Source organism: Podarcis tiliguerta (genome assembly GCF_965153285.1).
Source record: "Podarcis tiliguerta genome assembly, chromosome: 9".
Lineage (NCBI taxonomy): Eukaryota > Metazoa > Chordata > Lepidosauria > Squamata > Lacertidae > Podarcis > Podarcis tiliguerta.
In genome coordinates, this window is record NC_139542.1 from 53,964,001 (window position 1) to 53,986,004 (window position 22,004).

Sequence of the window (22,004 nt, forward strand, 5' to 3'; positions counted from 1 at the left end):
TGCCCCACCCCTGAGAAGGCCACTCATTGGACAATTTTGAACTGCAGCAGCTGATGGGAACTTGAGCCACCTACCTACGTGGCCAAGGGGAATTCCCTCAATGGCTGCCTGACCATGTGCGTTCTGTTTTACTGCCCTGGGATGGCGACCAAGCGTTAGGATCTGCAACAATCGCCCGTCCGATGGAAGGGGTGAGTGTCCATTTTGTGTTTTTATTTTGTGAACTGCCCTGTGATCTTCGGGTGAAGGGCTGTATACAAATTTAATAATGATGATGATAATAAAGGGACCCCTGACCATTAGGTCCAGTCGTGGCCGACTCTGGGGTTGCGGTGCTCATCTCGCTTTATTGGCCGAGAGGGCCAGTGTACAGCTTCCGGGTCATGTGGCCAGCATGACTAAGCCGCTTCTGGTGAACCAGAGCAGCACACCGAAACGCCATTTACCTTCTCTCCAGAGCTCTTTATCTACTTGCACTTTGACGTGCTTTTGAACTGCTAGGAACCGAGCAATGGGAGCTCACCCCGTCGCGGGGATTTGAACCGCCAACCTTCTGATTGGCAAGTCCTAGGCTCTGTGGTTTAACCCACAGTGCCACCCGCGTCCCTTAATAATGATAATTATCCTGAAAACAAGCTAAGCAAGTTCACAGAAAAAAGGTTGCCTGTCCCCTCCTCCATCCTTGAAGCCATATGCACATTCACTCAAAATACGGAACTGGAGCTCCTGGGGTGAGGGCAGATAACAAATTGCCCCAAATTGGTCCAACAGGCAGTACCCCAGTGCCCCATTTCCACATAGTTCAGGAGGGTTTCCCTATCCCTTTTAGGGGTGCATATGGCTGCCAGGGTGACCAAGGGCCAAACATTTCCCCCCATGAACTTTAATTTATTTCAGAATCCTAGTCATTATATTTTGAAATTGCACGGGAAGATCTGATAATAGCTGCTAACAAGAGAAAACGTCACTGCACTTCTTCACCATGATAGTAATTCCAATGCACTAAATTCAGATGGCTTTGTTTAGCTGCAGCTATTATGCTCCAAACCTGCCACTGTTTTGGGGTTGTATAGTGCTTTCCTCCAGTTCATTTCAATGGACGAAGCAGGTCTATGGGCATTTTCATGTGCGTGCATGCATTTGCTTTCTCCACTGTAATGGATGAGGAAACCCACACATGTGAGAACTCAATGTACACCTGTGGGGCTCCAGTTCAAGGCATGGCTCTTTTTTCCATTATAAACTTCTAAAACTTTAGAAAAATATTTATTTGGTCATCCATTTATCCATCACATCATCATGGGAATTTCTTCAGTGGTATATTCTCCCCCGACCCAGACCATTCGTTGACCCCAGAATGCTACTGTTTAAAGAAATTGCTTTGTATATAATCACTATGTAATCACCGAAGTGCTGAACAAAACTAAAATTGGGTCTTGTTTTCAACATGAATAGGTTATATTGCTAAGTGCGTCCAAAGAATTTTTCCTACAAAACCCCAGCTGTAGGAGATAAACAGTAACAACGGATTGGCAATCGGGGAGGGATTCTGTCTCTTGCTGCTTAAAATGTGAATTGAATTTTAATTGTTTAGCAAAGCAAGCATCATACAATGCTCCAAAAGTTTTAAAAATCAGGGATAAAAGTTTACATCCAAAAGTGATGGGCATATGAAAATTGTGCTTTCAGACAGTAGAATTATTTATTATACCAATTCATCTCGCCTTTTGATTCTGGGAAAATTTGTATAGCATTATATCTATATCTATCTATATATATTTATGTATTATATATATATATATATATTTATATATATGTGCAGATTCTCATTTACAGTTCCTGCAAAAATCTAAAACAATGTGCTTCACTTCATATATAGCAAAGGCACCTGTGTTAATCTCCCTTTTGGACAAAAGGTGATACTAAGATCCAGGTTTCCTGATGAAGACAACCGTTTTTGTTCCCCCTTCTTTCTTCCAGTCGTTTACGTCCACGAGCCAGACAAAAAGGCCACATTGTCTTCCTGCTTACACCGGAAGAGGATGCTCTGTGGGCTGTTTCGGAGCTTCATGATGGGACGAAGGAAACCGGGCAGAACTGTGAAGCAGAGGGACAGTAACAAAAAGGCTATTCTGGTGTGAGGAGGGGTCGGGAGTCTTTTCAGCTCCACAAGCAGATGTTGCTACTGGACTGACACGTGGAGCCTGCTCCTGCCGGGGAAAGGTACAGTTTACCATTGGGACAAACGCAGAGCTCATAGATAGTCTGTCGAGCTGCTGATGAGCTCGGCGGGGAGGAGGAAGAGGAAAAAGTACCCACTGGTAGATTTCCTAATCGGATTGAGTCCGCGTTCAAAAATATCTAGGAGGAAAAGAGAAGAGAAGAGAATGTAAAGCTCTTTTCATGGTGTGTATCAGGCAATGTCCAACCGGTCGATAGCAGTCGATTGTGTGATCCAGATCAATTGCTGCCCCCCCCCCCCGAAAGCTCAACAACTTTGGCTCCCCAGAAGAAGCTCAACAGCTTTGGTCAATCTAATGGGTAGGTCTCTGCCAGTTTTTTTTATAGTGGGTGTAGATTGCAGTCTTTTGGGAGCTGGACATGCCTGGTGTATATGATAGATGCCTCCCTATCATGTGTGGATGGTGCCATTTTGGCTGCAAAAGCAACCACACTCACCTACGGATATCAGGCATAGAGGGAATGATAAATACATGGGGCCTGGTTGAACATTCTCTGTCCGCTAGCACAGGAGTTGTTTAAAGGTTGTGCAACAAAGGAAACCCAGCGCAATACAGTGGACACTTGGTTTGCGAATGTGATCTGTGCGGGTTGCGATTTGGTGCGTCTGCACAAAGCACAATTTAGCGCTTCTGTGCGTGTGTGACTGCCGAAACCTGGAAGTAACCCGTTCCAGTACTTCCGGGTTTTGGCAGTCCGCAACCTGAAAAAACGTAAGCTGAAGCATCTGCAGCCTCAGGTATGACTGCAGTTGCACAACAGCTGACTCGTGTTGTGGAGGGAGACAAAGGAAAGGGAGCAGCTTCTTTCCTCTTGTGCCAGCATTGCTACGCCTATGACTGCCACCTGACAGGGAAGGGAAAGGGAAGAGTTTGGGAGGTGTCATTTGGGGACAGTGAAGCTTTGAAAATCAAACCAATGTCTTTTTGGTGAAAGCTGTATCAATTCCAAGGTAATTATTGGAAGCTGCCCAGAGTGGCTCAGGAAACCCCGCCAGATGGGCAGGGTATAATAATAATAATAATAATAATAATAATAATAATAATAATAAGTATTATTAGTATTAATTGGAGGACAGCATTGGGGGACTCGCCCATTTCCAGTAAGGATAAATTGGATGCAGTTTGCTATGGAGTATGGCAGGAATTCACTTCTTTTTATAACTTACCTCTAGGGTTACCACAGATATAAGCAAAAAGCTCACGTCCAGTTGGCATATGGAGCTGCCATTGGCCAGGCAAGCATCCTGAAATGGCTGGCTGCTCACTGGCAGAAACTCCAATGGAGGGCTGTAGACTGACAGCCCTCAGAACCAACAGAATGGGTTGTATTCTTACAACTGCTGTTAGCTTTTTACTGATGCCTTTTACGATCTTCAGAGTGGCAACAATGGTGTAAAAGCATGACGGCAGTATTTTAAAAGCTCTTGAGCTTAAATACTGATACAAGGCTGAGGCTTTAAGTATTTCCTGCATTATAGCAGCTGCCGAGGGACACATTAGTGTGACTCAAGCTCAAGCCTATGGAAAGCAATGGGGCTCCATGGCAGTGTAATGGCTACCTATAAATTACTTCTTGGAGCAATTCAAACCATCGTTATTTTCATGCCATGTGTGGTTTAGACCGATAGTTAAATATGAATATAAAACTGAAAGCTGGGATATAATAGCATGCAAGTCATGAAAGTTTTCAAAGCACCTTGAAAACATTTTAACACTTCTTCCTTTTGGTGATCTTGATTTAACTGTGGCCCGTTTATCAGTACCGCTAAGTGGAAGGAGCAGGTAAGCTATGCATTTTTCATCACTAATGTAGCAATTATATTTGTATGTTAGTGTATCAAAATAATGAAGTTTGAAAAGAGCAGTGAAAGTGAAAAATAACTGTATAATTCACAGCACACTGAAATATTTAGAATTTGCTGTTCATTTAAATATCCCCTAGTCATCAGTGCCACGTAGGAAAGGAAGCATGATGTTTGTGCAATTTTCAGTCATTTATTATGACAGCTGTGCATGACTTGTGACCTGCAAAGCTGAATGTGGACCATCAGGCATTTACTGCCTGTATTCTGCCAACGTCTGCCTCCTGCTTTCACAACAGTGCCTCCTTTGCAGACAACAAAATTGCTTCCCCTTGAAAAGTCACAAACATGGCCATCATGCCGTGTGACATGTGGGAATAGCTCTGAGACATGCCACACAAGACAGAAGCGACAGAAAAAGCAACATGGATTGGGTTATGATTAGGAAGGACTCCTCAGTAGGAATGCCTTGCCCAGTGTGGAATTTCTGAGGTGAGCTTGATGACTCCAATGCTGCTCACATCTGCTCTTAAGTCACTCTTATACCATTTTAACAAACCACCGCTTCACCTAAAGAATTCTGGGGTCTGTAGTTTGTTAAGGACGCTGAAAGGTCTTAGGACATCATAGAGTTACTTGGACCCTGCCCATCTGACTGGGATGCCTCAGCCCATTGGGAAAAGCCATGACTGTCAACGTGGCAGCAGAGTGTTTTAAATGTATGATGTGGATATGATCACTATCGATGCATACTGTACACATTGGGAATGGAGGTACGAATCTCATGTAATGTGTCATTGAGCTGTGTATATGCCCTTTAAAATCACATCTCTTTCCTGACTTAATACGGTATTTTTCGCCCTAATAGGACGCACCGTTTCCCCTCCAAAAATGAAGGGGAAATGTGTGTGCGTCCTATGGGGCAAATGCAGGCTTTCGCTGAAGCCCGGAGAGCGAGAGGGGTCGGTGCGCACTGACCCCTCTCGCTCTCCAGGCTGCAGGAAGCTATCCGCAAGTCTTGCAAGCCCGACGGGAGGTCCCATGGGCTCGCAAGGGTTGCGGGCAGCAGCCTGCAGCCCAAAAGCTCGGGGGACAGCGGGGAGGCGCAGCGCCACCACCCCGCTATTCCCCGACCTGATCTGGGGCTGGCGGGGGTTGGAGAAACAAGCTTGCTTCTCCCCCCTGCCAGCCCCACAAGCTCGGGGGATAGCGGAGAGGCGGAGGGCCGCCACCCCACTATTCCCCGACCTGATCTGGAGGCTGGTGGGGGTTGGAGAAGCAAGCTTGCTTCTCCCCCCTGCCAGCCCCACAAGCTCGGGGGATAGCGGGGAGGCGGAGCGCCGCCACCCCGCTATTCCGCGACCTGATCTGGAGGCTGGTGGGGGTTGGAGAAGCAAGCCTGCATCTCCCCCCTGCCAGCCCCACAAGCTCGGGGGATAGCGGGGAGGCGGAGCGCCGCCACCCCACTATTCCCCGACCTGATCTGGAGGCTGGTGGGGGTTGGAGAAGCAAGCTGGCTTCTCCCCCCTGCCAGCCCCCAAGCTTGGGGGATAGCGGGGAGGCAGAGCGCCGCCACCCGGCTATTCCCCGACCTGATCTGGAGGCTGGTGGGGGTTGGAGAAGCAAGCTTGCTTCTCCCCCCTGCCAGCCCCACAAGCTCGGGGGACAGCGGGGAAGCCGCTGCCCCACGGAGGCTAGAGAGGCTGTCCCTGAAGGCAGAAGAGGGAGACAGAGCACTCCGTCTCCCTCTTCTAGCTTGGGGATGGCTGCGCAAACCTGGGGGGGAAATAAATTTTTTCCCCTTGATTTCCCCCCCAAAAAACTAGGTGCGTCCTATAGGGCGAAAAATACGGTAATTTAATGCATTTCTAGACCACCTCTCCACCATAATGGCCCACAAGGTGGTTTGCAATTTGAAAATGAAAGCAATTCAATTCTGAAAAGGAAATCCAGAAACTAAACCATGACTGTTTAACTTTGGGTATCTTCTGATGGTAAAAGGATGGGTTGTCAGCCACCTGCAGTCTCTTCCAGAGTCAACTAGGAAAGCTTGCTTGTACTATCTGAAGCTTTTTGCGTTTGAGCCACACTTGCCATCAATTGTATTGACAACTTTGAGCTGCTCTGTTAAATGCTACGATTCCCGGTGTAATCTTTTCATGCTGACACAAGTATGTGGTAGGGACGATCTGGCTAACAGAGCACCATTTGAGTTGTGTTTCCCACGTGTCTGTTTTGTGTCATGGTGCTCCTATCAGACTTACCTCCCCTTCTGTGGACTGCAAGTGTAGTTCTTTTCTACAGGTAGCTTTCAAGTCCCCTGCAGCTGCACTCACTTGTATTCCCTTGGGAGCTTCCATTATCAAAGATCTAGTTGGCGATTCGAGCCTGAAAGTGTGTTTTTGAAAAAAGGAGAGAGAGGGGGAAAGGGGGGAAAGTCTTAAATGATTATGCTTTGCACATATCACCCAACAGCATAGGTAAAATATTTTCCCTAAGACAATGTAAAAATAAAACTTCCACTGACTCCCCTGCTTTTTGGAAAATTTCATTTTCAAGATGAAAGATGCCAGTTCTTACAATATTCATATTCCTTTAGATCTCAGTTCAGAGCTGTTTTTGGAACACACGGCATTTACTTCTGGAACCACATATTTCTATATGCACATAAATACACGTACATGCATACACATCTTAGTGTTATAGATAACAAATTATTACACTGAAAAGGGGTTATTGTCTCATGTAAGAGCCTGGTTTTATGACCACCATGTGGTGGGTTGCTTTCTGCTTGTGCCAAGGAGGCGAGGAGTGATAGCACACGACAAATCTACACTCAAATATTTGTACTGCATCTTTTCAAAGTTAATTCTACCACCCTACCCAGAAGTGCTAATGATTTATGCCTGCAGCCTATCATATGATTGTTTCACTGTCACCATGACTGGTGGCTGTCATGCTAGGAGGGTCTTAAATATGTGATTCTGTAAAAGAAGGCAAATGAAAACCATCAACAAACAATATGTACAGCCTGGAGTCTGACAATATGGCTTTAGCTTCCTACAGCCCGTGGTGGCCTGTCTATCAAGACTTTGTATGGATTCACATCTTGCATTATTTGCACGGTCATTACAATTCTTCCACCATGACTGGAAGCTCAGAATTTACAGTTTATTACTCTTTATTTTTTTCTGAGGAGTTCAGAGAGGCTCTGAAATGGTCTTCCATCCAGTTAGTTTACAAAGCTAGACTTGCACACCTTCTGCAAGGGATCATGAGATGCATGTGCTTTTGTTAACCGACAGCAGGACTCACCTGAAGACGTCAAGCTCAGAATTTGTAACTACTTTGATGTTTCGTCTGCTCTTTATGAACTTTCCCCTTAGCTTAAGGACATGAGCATTAGAACAACAAAAACCCCAGCCCTGCTGGATCAAGCCAAAGGCTTATCTAGTTCAGCATGCTGTTTTCACAGTGCACAACTGTGGGAAGGCTGCAAGCAGGCTTGGTTGAATCTATGTTGTGAGGTGCATAGCAAAAGCTCTCTCACCTTATGAAGTTGACACGTAAGAAGCTTCTCATATGTTCATCTCACAGGAAAATGTTTATATCTACATCTATGCGTAAGCAAATTTCAAGTAACTGGACTACATGTTTCTGCAAGGCCTTTGCACTTGGATAAAACCTATGGCCATTCCCCCCCCCCCTTCAAATTCAGCAATATGACCTTCTTAACTTCATTTTTATGCGTAATCAGCACAGTCAGAAAAATAATCCTTTTTCAGTGTCTTGTCCCCAGAACAAATTTTGCTGCCTCATTATCTACCGGTGGGACTCTCCCCCCGGCCCAGGTTTTATTTTATTAATTTTGTTTTAGATATTTCTATGCTGCCCTTCAGTAAGAATTCCCAGGGTGGTTTATAGAAAAAGAAAGTACCATCTCCCAGTTCTCAGACTACCAGTGAACATAACAAATAAATAAAACAAATGGTGGACAATAAGAGAATGCAAGAACTACAACAGCAGCGAGACCTTAAAAGCCAGATAAAAGCAAATAGCATGAGTTAAATTGTGTCTAAAAGGCCTAGGGAAATGGAAATGTTTTTTTTCCTGAAACCAAAAGAACAGCAAAGTATTCATCAGTTAGGCCACTCTGGTAAGAGCATTCTAAAATTTTGAGACAAACAAGAATTTCGCTGCTCATATTTTGTTTTGAAACAACCATTACAAGTCCCCAAAACTGGTTCCCAGGTCTTCATATGGAAAAACTAATAATCTCAAGCCAAAAGTGAAGTACTTTCAAATCTATTGGTTTCACATGTAACCCCTCTCATTAAAATCAGTGGAACTTCAGAAATATTTGCTATATGCTTTCTAAAAGTGCAGCATTTTCCATGGAGCTACTACAGCATTCTCTTTTAGATATCCTTGTCTCTAAAGAAAAGGGCATGGTTTAAATTCCAGGAAAGTTCTCTTTTGAACAGTCTGAGAACCTGCTTTCCTTTCAGAGAATAAATTCCTTGCCATAACGACACTTACTTCACTGCTACCAATGCAGCGTTTTATTCCCAGCCCTCCCTTTAGGCAACAGGAAGGTATGCAACTGTATGATAAAATGGGCTAAAATTTCTACATGCTGCTCTACTGTACAGGAAATTTAAAATAAGTGTGTTTTGACTTTTTTTTTAAAAAAAAATACTACTTGCCGTGGAGGCAAAATAGCTTCTCTGTAAAAAGATTTCATTTCAGACACCACCACTAAGTTAAAAGCATGGTTAAAAATAATGGGCACCATCTACCCAAAGTTAAGGACATTTAAGATCCTTTGGTTGCAGACAAAGAGATGTTAAAAGGTGCTTAACCTCACCCCTGAAATCACAGGGACTGGAAAGTACTTAAATTTGATGGGGACATGCCTGGAATATATACTACAATCCTAAACTTGCTATAAGAGACTAAGGTTTCTTATCGCCTATTGTGTCAACACAATGAACCAGTATAAATGTTTACCACTAGGAACTTTCATTGGTTGTGGATCAGGAGAAAAGACTTGCAGCTGCACCTACAAAGAAACCTCTCTGAGGTTTGCTAATCATATTCCGCTTGCCTTCCCAGGCCTACTTGAGAGAGGTGTGGGCGTGTGTGGGCGTGCATGCACAGAAGCACAAGTCAAACCACCCTAAGATCAAGGAAAATGTCTGTGGAAGAAGATTGGAAGAAATTTAAAGACGATTTACAGAACTATTATAAGATCAATGAATGTTAGAATGACATCGGATGGAGCATAAAAGGTTATTAGCGACAAAGTGGTGAAGGAGTATAGAAAACTCGAAGGTTAAAAGGTGTAAAATCAAAAGGCTTAACATATTAAGATATTAAGAAAAGACCAAGATATAGTAAGATATTAAGATTAAGATAAAAATTAAGTTAAGATAGAGGGAAGGGATTTGCTGACTAAATATATGAACTGGAATACAGTGAGGGGAGGTGTGGGGAAGTCTGGGAAATAAGTAAACGCAAGGAATACTATGAAAATGGAATTGGTTTTTTTGTGTTGTTGTTTTTGTCTTTTTGTATTTCTGTATTTTTGTATTTTTCTGTTGTTTCTTCTTTTTATGTAAAAATCTTAATAAAAATATTATTTTAAAAAAAAAAAAAGATCAAGGAAAATGTCACCAACAACCCGTGCTAAATTTCTAGAAAAAGAGGCACAGAACTCACCATGAACGTCTCCCTTGTTCTCTTATAATGGCAATGATGCCCACCTGAGAGCCAGAACTCAGTTCCAGCGAGTTCCAGCTGGGGAAAAAGCCCAGCTGTTGAGAAAAACTAAAACGGTACTTGGAACTGAGTGAGTTCAACTCAAGCCAGGACTCTCAAGAGGCAGAAGACAATTGATCTAAGATGGTTTACTCAGCATTCAAAAGCAAGTAAAGAAGGCTTGGCCATAATTATTCAGAAAGAGAATGAAGGTACTTTCAGGGTTTTTTTTTTTGTTCTTATAGCCTTAGAACTGAATTAAAAGGAGATAGATCACTAGCATGGTGTGATAAGGGTTTGGAAATTTAGGAAGTGGAGTTTTGCTTTGCTGGGCAATCTTGCTTTGCCTGAACCTACAAGGCAACTATACCCAGATTCTATGTTTCAGTATGGTGGGGTTCAAAGATTCTGCTAGCTTGCATGCAGGTGAGTTAGGGAATCTGCCCAGTTCAAAGAGTTCTGAGGTTTCAGGTGGTGGGACCAGCAGCCCTCCACAACTCACAAACCAGCAAAGGGGTCAGTGGGGTCAGTAAGATTCCTTAACAAAGAGGGGGAGATTGCTCTACCTCTGGCACTATAAAGAGATGGAGGTGGCGGTGAACACTTTCATATCTCTGGGTAAAGCATAAATGTGCCAAAACATTGTACACAGGAAAAGGGGTCTCAGTGGCAACTACATAGGATGTAGATTGGCCCTGGTTTGGGTTCATTACTGCAAAAAGAAAAAAGGTAGCATTAAAATGAACACTCAAAGGGAAAGACCAGGGCATGAGTAAGTCATTCATTTCTGAGCTTCGGGTATCTAATGAGTGGGGAAAGGTGTTTCGGTTTCCCTCATTTATTGCATTTCTCCTGCAACATCTGGTCCCCTCCCCTCCATGAAACTGGGTTTCTTGGATATGGATTTCTCAAATGCAGCTAGTGGAAAAGCAGCTATGGTCAAGGCATGCAGGGGAGAATCAATGGGGAGGAATCAGGGTAAAGCAAACATCCTGAACTGCTGTCTCTCCCCTCCAAATTGCACTGCCTCTCCCATGCATCTTTTCAACTGTTTGGCTCTTAAACCAGGAAAGATCATTACAGCCCCAGCTCCAATTCAGAAATACGGCAATATCGAATTTATGACTTAACTTCATATTATTTCATGCAGAGCATGTCAGTTACCTTATTATCAATCCTAAAGCTCTCATTAATTCCTAGACATCTCCTAGCTAGACTCTAATTGAACGGAACATTCCATTATTTTTGGCATAGCTAGTTTTCCTTATTCTACCAGGAATCATAGGAAATAATTGACTACTTTGATGTTAACAAGTCTAGAAAGACAGGTGAAGTGTGTGCGCATTAAGCAACAGTGTCTGGAGTTACAATGTAGTTTGTTGCCAAGGAGGGAGTGAAATCTAAAGATAAAATGACATCTCAAGAGCCTTTGAAAATGTCGTTGTTATGTATTGTAAGTTAAGGAGAGGTTTTGTAGTGATAACACTGGGGTGGGGAGAGATCAGAGGAGAAAGGTAGCAGAATTAAGTGAAGGGCAGTTTGAAAACTTGTGACACATAGAACAGATGTGTTATATATGAACAGAAGCGGAATCAATTGTTTGAGGAGGAACCAGGGGAGGAGAGGAAGAAGATCACGGTGACCTGCAACAAATCCTTCATGCACAGAGAACCTACATTGGACGTGGTTGAATAAGATACTCTCCTGGGAACAATGCAACCCAGAACAGGGATACTGCCACATCATTCTCCATTATCTATGTATGTTGGCGTTCTGAGTGACCCCTCTTGTTGTTTCAAAAGTGGAATGGATGTACTGGGAATTATCCACTGTGCTGATTTTTTATTTCAGAATTTTGAGCATAGCACTGGGCGTGTGCGCTTTGCTACAGCCTCCAGTTATTACACGTTTTTCCTCTCTTCTGCATCAGTGCATGATCCCCCCTGTTACTCTGCACATGGGGTACATGAGTGGGTGGCAGGGGTGAGATAGGGATGCAGGGACCAGCAACATCTGCATGCCATGGGTATGAGAGAAGGCTTCACTGAATGGAGGTCAAATAGATAGGAGACCCAGGAGTTTATTTTATTTTATTTTATAAAAAATAATCTGTAAACTTGATTGGCCTGGGGAAAGTATGGGGTTTTTTGCCTACACGATACTGTGATGATCCTAGATTGGCCTGACTGGTGTTAGTTTAAATAGATGGTTGTAAATGACAGTGTAGTATGCGGATGGATTTAACAGCAAACAGAGGTTAGGGTAACAGCGGCTTACTACTTTGGATCCTCAGAGCTATAGGGAAATGATCCCTTCCAAGGTTTGTTTTGATGAGACACTTAAAGCTATGATCACTGGCGGAGGAATGGTAGGGTGCGTAGGGTGCCATTGCAGTGGCCCCTCCACGCACCGGGCGTCATGCCCCCACAGGTGGCACACCACGCCCCCAGGATGCGCACTACACACCTGCAGGCGGTATGCCACACCCCTGGGATGCTCGTCACATCCCTGGGGGGTGCCAGCCATGCCCCCACCTGCTCTCCGCCCCCGGTAGTACAGCATGCAGCTTCGCCAGTGGCTGTGATCTGGAAGGAGTTTTCTCAGCTCTGGACTGGACAGGTGAGGTCTGCAGGGTTGGAAATAAATGATGCAGTACCTCTGGCCCAGAGTTAGGAACAAGTTGTCCAGATAATTTTGAGGGGAGGGGGATATGGGCAGACATCTCCTGCTCTCGCCTAATCTCACTCTGTTCAGTTTTCCACACATCTCTTGATTAATAAATTAAGCAAACTTTTAAAACATATGAAATAACAAAATAAACTGCATTCCTTTTTAATAAAGGACATTGCATTCAAAAGTTATACAAGGGCAGATAATTTTTCCTTGCAATTCTCATTTGTGGGTCCAGGGTTCTCCTGTGCCTGTCATGTTTCAAGATAGTCAAGCAGTGTTTGTGACCAAACTCCTATCTACAAATCTTCTCGATCCACCAGGTCCCATTTCCTATGGATAATGACTTAAAGGTTTGCACATGTCTATGCCTCAGAGACATCACCTTGCCAACAAAGGTCCGTATAGTTAAAGCCATGGTTTTCCCAGTAGTGATATATGGAAGTGAGAGCTGGACCATAAAGAAGGCTGATCGCCAAAGAATTGATGCTTTTGAATTATGGTGCTGGAGGAGACTCTTGAGAGTCCCATGGACTGCAAGAAGATCAAACCTATCCATTCTTAACGAAATCAGTCCTGAGTGCTCACTGGAAGGACAGATCGTGAAGCTGAGGCTCCAGTATTTTGGCCACCTCATGAGAAGAGAAGACTCCCTGGAAAAGACCCTGATGTTGGGAAAGATTGAGGGCACAAGGAGAAGGGGGCGACAGAGAATGAGATGGTTGGATAGTGTTCTCAAAGCTACCAGCATGAGTTTGACCAAACTGCGGGAGGCAGTGGAAGACAGGAGTGCCTGGCATGCTCTGGTCCATGGGGTCATGAAGAGTCAGACACGACTAAATGACTAAGCAACAACAACATGCCTCTCTAATGGGGATATTAGCTGTAGGACCCAAATGCCTTATTCTCTAGCAACCGTGAGAGTTTGGTTGACTTGCTTCCTGAGGACAGGGATTTCAGTTACCATTTCCACAGGAGTAAGGTGACTCCAAGGGCCACCAAAGCTCTGCAAAGTTTCTAATTATGGCCTGCCTCTATGGAACCTCAGGGATGTGAATACAGCCTTCCAGGCCTCCAGGCCTCTTCCAAGATCAACCCTCCTTCCCAGCCCCATGCTCCATTGGCTCTGAGTTGCATCCCCCTTGAGTGTTTTTGCCTGGTTACAGCATGTCATGGTCACAATGCGGTGAAATCAAAATTAGTTGGTCCCCTTACTTTTGCCTCCAGCCTCACTTACTGCTAAGCCTATGGTGCTCATGCTGAAAAAGGTTCCCTGCCCCTGCTCTATGGTTTTAGCTGATCTTAGGCCACCTGGCCATCACCTGGCCACTTACCTGCCTCTAAACCATCAGCCCCAACAGACACTTCCTGTTTGGTGCACTGTTCTTGGTGCTGCTGTTGCTGAGTATGTTGCCATTTAGAAGCTCCCTTATTCACATTAACATATAAAAGCACAAATGCACCAAGATCTACCCTATATAATTTATGTTGATGGCTGCTTTGTGAGGTTTCCTCCTGCCCTGAAAGTAGATCACATTAACATGTGCTTTCATAGCTTCAAATCAAATCTTTTAAAGTTCTGTATCTGTTTAAGGGCAGCGGGGGGAAATTGCGTTTGGCCTCTTTGTGGCTCAAGCTTTTAATGAAAGGATGTCCTGCTATGTTAGTGCTTTTCTCTTACTCCCTCTGTCTTTTCCGAGAACTGCTCCTGCTGATGCCATGCGGTTGCAGCTTTGTAGAAAACACAAAACTATTGTGCAGGATTTGTGGGTCTTCAATACAGATCAGAATTAAAAGGGGATCCTACTATCCTTGTCGGCTCCTTGTCGTTTGATCAATTTTCCATCTCATTATGCCCAGTGTTGGCTTTCAGGATTAGCTTATAGTCAATCTTACTGTAGCCTTGATGATAAAAGGGGGAAGGAAGCTATTAAATTTGATTTTCGAGTTCTCCCCAGAGGTGCAGGACAACAACAAAGCAATTTGCCCCCCTTATTAAGAAGTTGATTGAGGGCATAGATTTCTGCAGATAACCACAGTGGTCTTTTATTGTGTATAGAAGCTGTTTGTTTCTTAATGACTACCTGGACAAACTGCGTTGCTGTCATATTTAAAATAAATATTTTGGGGTTTATACTCTCCTTGGTTTAGCTGGGCTCTTTCTGACAAAACGTGGCAACTGGAGTCTGACAAATAAATTATACAGGTGTAATTCAGTTTTACAGATGTAATTCATTTTACTGTTTGTAAAATATGATCCTCTTATCCTGCTTGTTCCTGCTAATGAGTCTCAGGTTCAGCTAAGCTTTCTTGGGCCAGGGATCATGTAACAGGGTTTATAAACTCTCAAAAATGGCTACAGGCAGCAAAATCTTGCTAGCAAAAGATTAACTTGGGTAGATTTTATCTTGTCTGAGCTGAATGGTTGACTAGCAAGGGAATCTAAAGATGATTTAGAAGGAACAAAATGTAAACATCCCAAATTATGGGGGAATGTTCAGAGTATGAGAAGCATGTTCATAAATGTTTAGGATATGATTTTTATTTTCCAGATTAGATTTGGTCATTGATGCTGCTATCATTTATTGAGGCAGCTGAATTAATTTCCTAAATCTGAAAAATGCTTAAGAATAAGAATAAAGTTATTTATGTGGGTAATAAAAAATAGCATACCTGTTTAAATAAAATTTTACACATGGAAGTTGCAATCCAAACCTACTTATCTGGGAGTAAACACCAGTGAACTCCATGGGACACATACAGGACTGTACTGTAAACCTCTCAAAAATTTTAAATTTTATATTATTAAATGTACAAGATATAACTTTATGCAAGTAAAATAAGACAAACAGATTTGTTTGTTTAAAAAACCATTTCAAGATATGATGGAGAGGCTCAAAAGTGAGGTGCAAAAAGGGATGCAAAATTAATAGGGCTCAACTGAAATTGATCCAAAAATCAATCTTTCTTTCTTTCTTTCTTTCTTTCTTTCTTTCTTTCTTTCTTTCTTTCTTTCTCCTCCTGAACTGTTGGAGAATTTCAGACCTCCCCTATTTGGTGAAACATCCTACCCCATTTTGCCATTCATGAATTCTGGATGCAACTTATAATAATAAAAGAATAAAAATATTATTTTATTTAAAAATCATATTCAAAAACAGCCTTAGTTTATGATGACCAGACACTGGCACAGGCTCTGCCTACAGTGATGGACCTTGGTGTCTCAAATTTCAGCGGCACCTTGTGCAGTGCCAAAGTTCTGTACCACCTGCCTCTGACCTTCCATTCTACTTCATAGTTGAGGTGTCTCCTGCAGGGAGTGCAACCAAACTGGTCAAGCTCCCCCAAAGCCACCTCTGCTGCCTGTCCTCCTCTGAGAAAGTGGAGTAGATCTGGGTGCCATCAGTATGCTGGTGATGGCTGATTCCATACTTCCAGATGACCTCATGTAGTGGCTTCATACAGATGTTGACTAGAGGTCTAAGACTGACCCCTGTGGAATCCCACAGCTGAACTGCCATGGAGTCAAGCAAATGTTCCTCAGTGCAACCCTCTGAAACTTAGCCTCAGGTAGAGCAGGACCACCATAACACTGTGCCCTTTACTCCAACCAGCAAAGTTGGTCTAATAAGATTTCATGGCTGATGGTATTGAGGAGTGGCAAAATATCTGCCTTCCTCCTGTTACCACAACCAGTCTGCTACTGGTTGTTTTAGGTGCTTCTCTCCTTATATCTTTTCTAGGGTTTCCTCACACACACCCCTCTTGACTTCTGGACAGGAAGCAGGAAGTGGTGCTCCATCGGAGTCAGGAGATGTTGCCCCATCACAGCTAGAGTTATGCTTTAGGGCAAGTTTCCTCAACCTCAGCCCTCCAGATGTTTTGAGACTACAATTCCCATCACCCCTGTCCACTGGTCCTGCTAGCTTGGGATCAGCTTGGGAGTTGTAGGCCAAAAACATCTGGAGGGCAGAGGTTGAGGAAGCCTGCTTTAGGGCAACGTGTTCAACAAGTGATCTCATCTGATTTCTGCCCAAGTTAAAATGCTCATTTTACAATGGTTGACGACTGCACTCCCTTGTTGAAGTACTTGAGTCCATCTCTTGAGTCTAATGTGCATGAAACACCCAAATCTGCTTTGGAAAGAGAAGGGGACATCAGCCTTACCACAACCTCTGTGACACGTGCTGAGATGGAAACGATCCCAAAAAACAGAAGAAGAAAGAACCTTATACTGAACCACAACTGTTTGTTTTAGGCTTACATTTAATCTCTTTGCCTTTTCAGAAAAATATTGATCAGGGCTCAGCAGCACAGCCACATCTAAACATATCTAAGGCTTCAACAGGGAAGTCATTGTCATTAAAAAATAAATAAATCTTAGTTTGACTTACAGACTCCCTGGAAGTTTTAGGATTCAATCTTTTTTACAAAAAAATATCTCTCTGATATTTGGGGAAAAGACAAAAACCACAAGAGTGACTGGCCGGCAAATGCAGTATTGCTTCACTGACATCAGGAGTGAGTGGGTTTTTTTTGTTTGTTTGTTTGGATTGCAGCCTTTGAATAACCTTGGAAGGATAGATTCATAGGAAAGTGAAGGACAAATATGGCTCAAGAGAGAGAGAGAGAAAATGAGCAAAAGGCAAACATAGTTTTCAAGGTCAAACCACAGCATGCCAACCCTTCACTGACATTTGTGGCTTGCACATCCCAAAAGAGTTCATAATAAGAACAAAAACTCAGTTTTCAGAGGGACAGGAGTGCTCTACAAAACCCATTTAACAATGAATGAATCCTGACCCATCACAGCTTCAGACAACTTTGAGACAAGGCACAAATACATGTCAAAAGGAAAATGCTTTTGTGAAAAGGTCTATGATTAATTCTGATTCTTCATTTGTAGGCGAATTACTTGAAAGTTTTGTTTATGGGCGAGGAGTACACAAATGCTATAGTCATATGAATGAACAATATAACTTACTTTAAAAGCGTTTTAAAGCATAGCTGGTCTATTGATAACTTGCCAAATAAAACTGAAATCAATGCTTTCGAAACACCTACTTGAGGTCTTGGGAAGGATCTGCTCTGATATGGGGAGTCTCCACAGAGTGCTCAAATACAGCCCCTTCTGTGCCTAAAATAAATACATAAATAGGATACAGGATGGTTATATTCTATGTGAAGATCACAGTTTCAATGTATTACATTCCTCAAACAAAAGCATTTCATTGAACTGATTTGTTTAATGTTTCAGCACGTTACTGTTGGTGAGGTTTCTTCAAATTAGACAGGCTCCAGGAGAATGCTTCCAGTGCTATTTTCCCCCCCTAGAAAAAGAGGTGCCAGAATTCACCATGAACACCTTCCTCATTCTCCCACCTGGGAGGTGCCAGAAGTAAGTTTTGGTGAGCTGCGGCTGCAAAATTAAAGCCCTGCTGGACTCATCATCATCCCTGACCGTTGGTTAAGCTGGCTGGGTATGATGGGTAGTGCAACAATATCTCGGGGCCCATAGCTGAGGAGCACTGCTCTAGAAGGGTTTCATGTTTTAATGAAAATGTGATATATGAAAAAGATTTGATTGGTGGCACTGGAAGCAAAGGTCCTGATCTTCAGGCTGGGGTACTGCTGCTGCCTCATTTATATCTACAGTTTATATGCTTAAAGGAGTGTGCTTATGCATCTGCCTTGTCCAGAAAAGGAAATGGACCAGCACTTGTGTAAAGAGGAGTGCGTCTTCTGTCAAGCAGAGCTTCCATACAAAAATGCCAAATTTCCACTATTGACCGATTTATGTTTCCCCTCTCCAGATGCATATGAGTATAATATCCGAGATCTTAGACAGCCACCTCTAGTCTAGATCTCCAGTATCTTATGCAATGCTTCAGGATATAATGAACTATACAAGATGATAATATATTTTTTATAAATTATTTTATTCTATATGGTCAAAGTGGATCCCTCCAAAGGCTACTGGATTCCAGCTCCCATTCCCTCATTTCAAGGTAACGTTCAGATTTGTGTCTGGTTTCATGATTATTTTTATTGTTTTATTCTCTGTACAGTTTATTTTATTTTATTTTTGGTACATGGCTTAGAAATACTAACCATTAAATGATATACACATGCCTTAAATAAATAATAATTAGCTAAAAACTGGTCAACATTTGAAAACAAAGCTTTTTGGGGGTTTTTTTTGACAAAACAAGATCACAAGTCATAGAAGGGGAGTGACAACAGCTATTTATTAGTTCAAACTCTCAGCTTTCAATATTGGGCAGCAATGTGTTAACTAGAGGACCAGTGATGTACTCTCTTAAACAGCATAATCATGGACATGGAGGGATCATCCGTAAAGAAATTAGAGATTACAGCAGACCGAGCGTGGAAAATCTTCTAGGAGGTATCATTTAAATAAGGCAAGAAACCCACAAGATACATGGCCATTTTATAAATGACAAGATTCTCAGAAATATTTCTCTGACACAGAGCTCAGCATACATCATATCCATCCTAATTCAGTACAAGCCACAGCTAGTCATGCATTCGCAAATTGTACTCCCCTGAAACTATGGAAACTGAAAATTTAGTACTCTCAGAGACTGGCTGGTGTAAACTACTTATTTCTGCTCGATTTACCAGTTACTGATATTCGGCCTTTGGAAAATGACAATGAAGATGGTTTCAATAATACCACTGGAAGCATATATTACAAATTACAGAGCTGAAAGTTTGGCAATAGATCATGTTACCCTTGCATCCACAGAATGAGCACAATGAGTGGGTACTTGTTATATAAACAGCAAAACAAGGGTTTTCTCCATGCACTGTCTTGCTCTCAAAAAGAAAATGGCAGCACATTCAGCACAACACCAAATAAAGGCTAAATTGTGCCATTTTATTGGGAGTTCTCTAGATGCAAAACCGCCACCACCCTTTAATTCAATCATACATCTAGGGTCACAATAAAATGAAAGCAAACTCAATGTTGCATGTACTGTTCATTTCAACAAAGGGACCAAATGCCAAGGGGTTGCTTTAGTACATTGTTGGTGTGGCTGACCAAAGTTGCCATGGTTTCAAAAGCCTCGGTGCTTCTACAGCTGGGTAAGCAAATGAGAGGGATGTTATTCCTGTAGATACTTGGACCCTGACTTCTCAAATCACAGATGTGAGGAACCTCAGTTGTGCCTGTCTTTGTCAACAGGTGCCCGTCATTGTGGTGATGTAGGATTTACAGTTGGATACAGGATATCAGTTAAATGCTACTGGTAAAAGATTTGCAAGTCATTGTGTTAGAATGAGAAACAATGTGCAACATTTAACAGCTGTATCATAAAACAGAATCTCGGTGGGCATTTGGCTTGAAGTGTTACTTGGCAACATTGGAATATGTGCAGCCAACACCAGTTCTTGGACTAGTACAGCATTTGAATTAATAATATACAGTGGAACCTCGGTTTTCAAGTGTCTCAGAAGCTGAACACCGAAAACTTAAAAAGTAATTGCTTCCGTTTTCGAACGAGCCTCAAAGGTCGAGCGGCTTCCACTGCGTGTTTTTCTTTTTTACCAATGGATTTTGCCGACCATCCATTGCTCCTCAATTTTCGAACATTTCGGAAGTCGAACAGTCTTCCGGAACACATTATGTTAAAAAACTGAGGTTCCGCTGTATTTAAATTATGACAGATTGAAACTAGAGGCTTGACACTGCCATTTAGATTATGTGAATGTGTGTACACAAACAAGTACACCAATCCCAGCATAAGTCGCCTTAGCCACTCTTCCAGGTCATAAAAATCTAAGAAGAGTCATACTGGATGAGACCAAAATTTATCTAGTCCATCTTTTGCTATCCACAGTAGCCAACTGGACACCTTTTGGAAGCCTACAAGTAGTGTATGAGGACAATAACCGCTTTGCTGTTCCTTCCCAACAAATTCCCAGTAAGAGGACACAGCTATCACAAGGAATAAAAGTAACCATTTACACCATTTTTCTCCATGAAATCTATATAGGCTAGTGACTATCACATCTTGTGGCAATGAATCCCACAAGTTAACTCCCTCCTTGCTCCACCTCTCCTCCTTCCAATCTGCCCCAGCTTCACTTCCATGGCCACCTGCTTTCTCCTAAATCCCCTGCCCAATTCATCCATTCACTCATTCATTTCACCCCTTCTATGATGGTTGAGCAGCTCACTGACATTGGTCTAAGGTATCCCAGGCACAAACAAAAATGAGGTGGTGGGAAAATAATAATAATAATAATAATAATAATAATAATAATAATAATTTAATTTTTTATACACCACCCATCTGGCTGGGTTTTTCCAGCCACTCTGGGCGGCTTTCAAAGGTACTTTGAAGCCCTGTAGAGGAGTGAGCAGAAGATAAGGTGAAACTCGGAAAATTTGAATATCGTGGAAAAGTTCATTTATTTCAGTAATTCAACTTAAAAGGTGAAACTAAATCTCTTTTCTGATGAGAGCAGCTTTTGCATCTCATTTGAAAACCAAGGACCCAGAGTCTGGAGGAAGAATGGGGAGGCACACAATGCCAGACACTTGAAGTCCAGTGTGAAGTCTCCACAGTCTGTGTTGATTTGGGGAGCCATGTCATCAGCTGGTGTTGGTCCACTGTGCTTCATTAAGTCCAGGGTCAATGCAGCCGTCTACCAGGAGATTTTGGAGCACTTCCTGCTTCCTTCCACAAACGAGCTTTAAGGGGATGCTGACTTCATTTTCCAGCAGGACTTTGGCACCTGCCCACACAGCCAAAAGAACCAAAACCTGGTTCAATGCTCATGGGATTACTGTGCTTGATTGGCCAGCAAACTCGCCTGACCTGAACCCCATAGAGAATCTATGGGGCATTGCCAAGAGACAGAAAAGAGACATGAGACCGAGCAATGCAGAAGAGCTGAAGGCTGCTATTGAAGCATCCTGGTCTTCCATAACACCTCAGCAGTGCCACAGGCTGATAGCATCCATGCCACGCCGCACTGAGGTAGTAATTGATGCAAAAGGGGCCCAAACCAAGTACTGAGTACATATGCATGCTTCTACTTCTCAGAGGTCCAATATTGCTCTGTTTGCAGTCTTTGTTTTGCTTATTTCATTTAATATTCTAATTTTCTAAGGTTGTTAATTTGGGGTTTTCATCAGCTGCAAGCTATGATCATCACCATTATAACAAATAAAGGCTTGACATCTCTCACTTTGCATGTCATGAGTCTATCTCGTATATTAGTTTCACCTTTTAAGTTGAATTACTGAAATAAATGAGTTTCACCAGTTGAATTACTGAAATAAATGAGTTTCACCAGTAGATCAGGATCTACTGGGAGATTTCCCACGTGATCTTCAGTAGATGCTGCGTAGTATACTGCTTTGCATGAATGGCTTGCTACTTGATAACAGCCACCATGTGGAGTGCTTTATGGCTTCCTTCCATGCGTGAACAGAAAATAATAGTACTATAGATTGCTAAAAAGCACAGTGCATCATTCGTAAGATGGAACAGAT

The 22,004-nt window shown here is 42.8% G+C and overlaps 1 protein-coding gene across 2 annotated transcripts in view; it reads right to left on the reverse strand.

The window, feature by feature from the left end:
- Positions 1-537: 537 nt before the first annotated feature.
- The window catches only part of SGCZ (sarcoglycan zeta), a 561,235-nt gene continuing 539,768 nt past the window's right edge, over positions 538-22,004 (reverse strand). For both annotated transcript variants that reach the window (XM_083458437.1, XM_083458436.1), the window contains 3 exons: positions 17,540-17,612; positions 6,310-6,433; positions 538-2,361 (listed from right to left, as the gene is read on the reverse strand). In XM_083458437.1, coding sequence (XP_083314563.1) covers positions 2,161-2,361; positions 6,310-6,433; positions 17,540-17,612 — 398 coding nt within the window. In that variant the 3' untranslated portion in view covers positions 538-2,160. The remainder of the gene's footprint in view (positions 2,362-6,309; positions 6,434-17,539; positions 17,613-22,004) is intronic.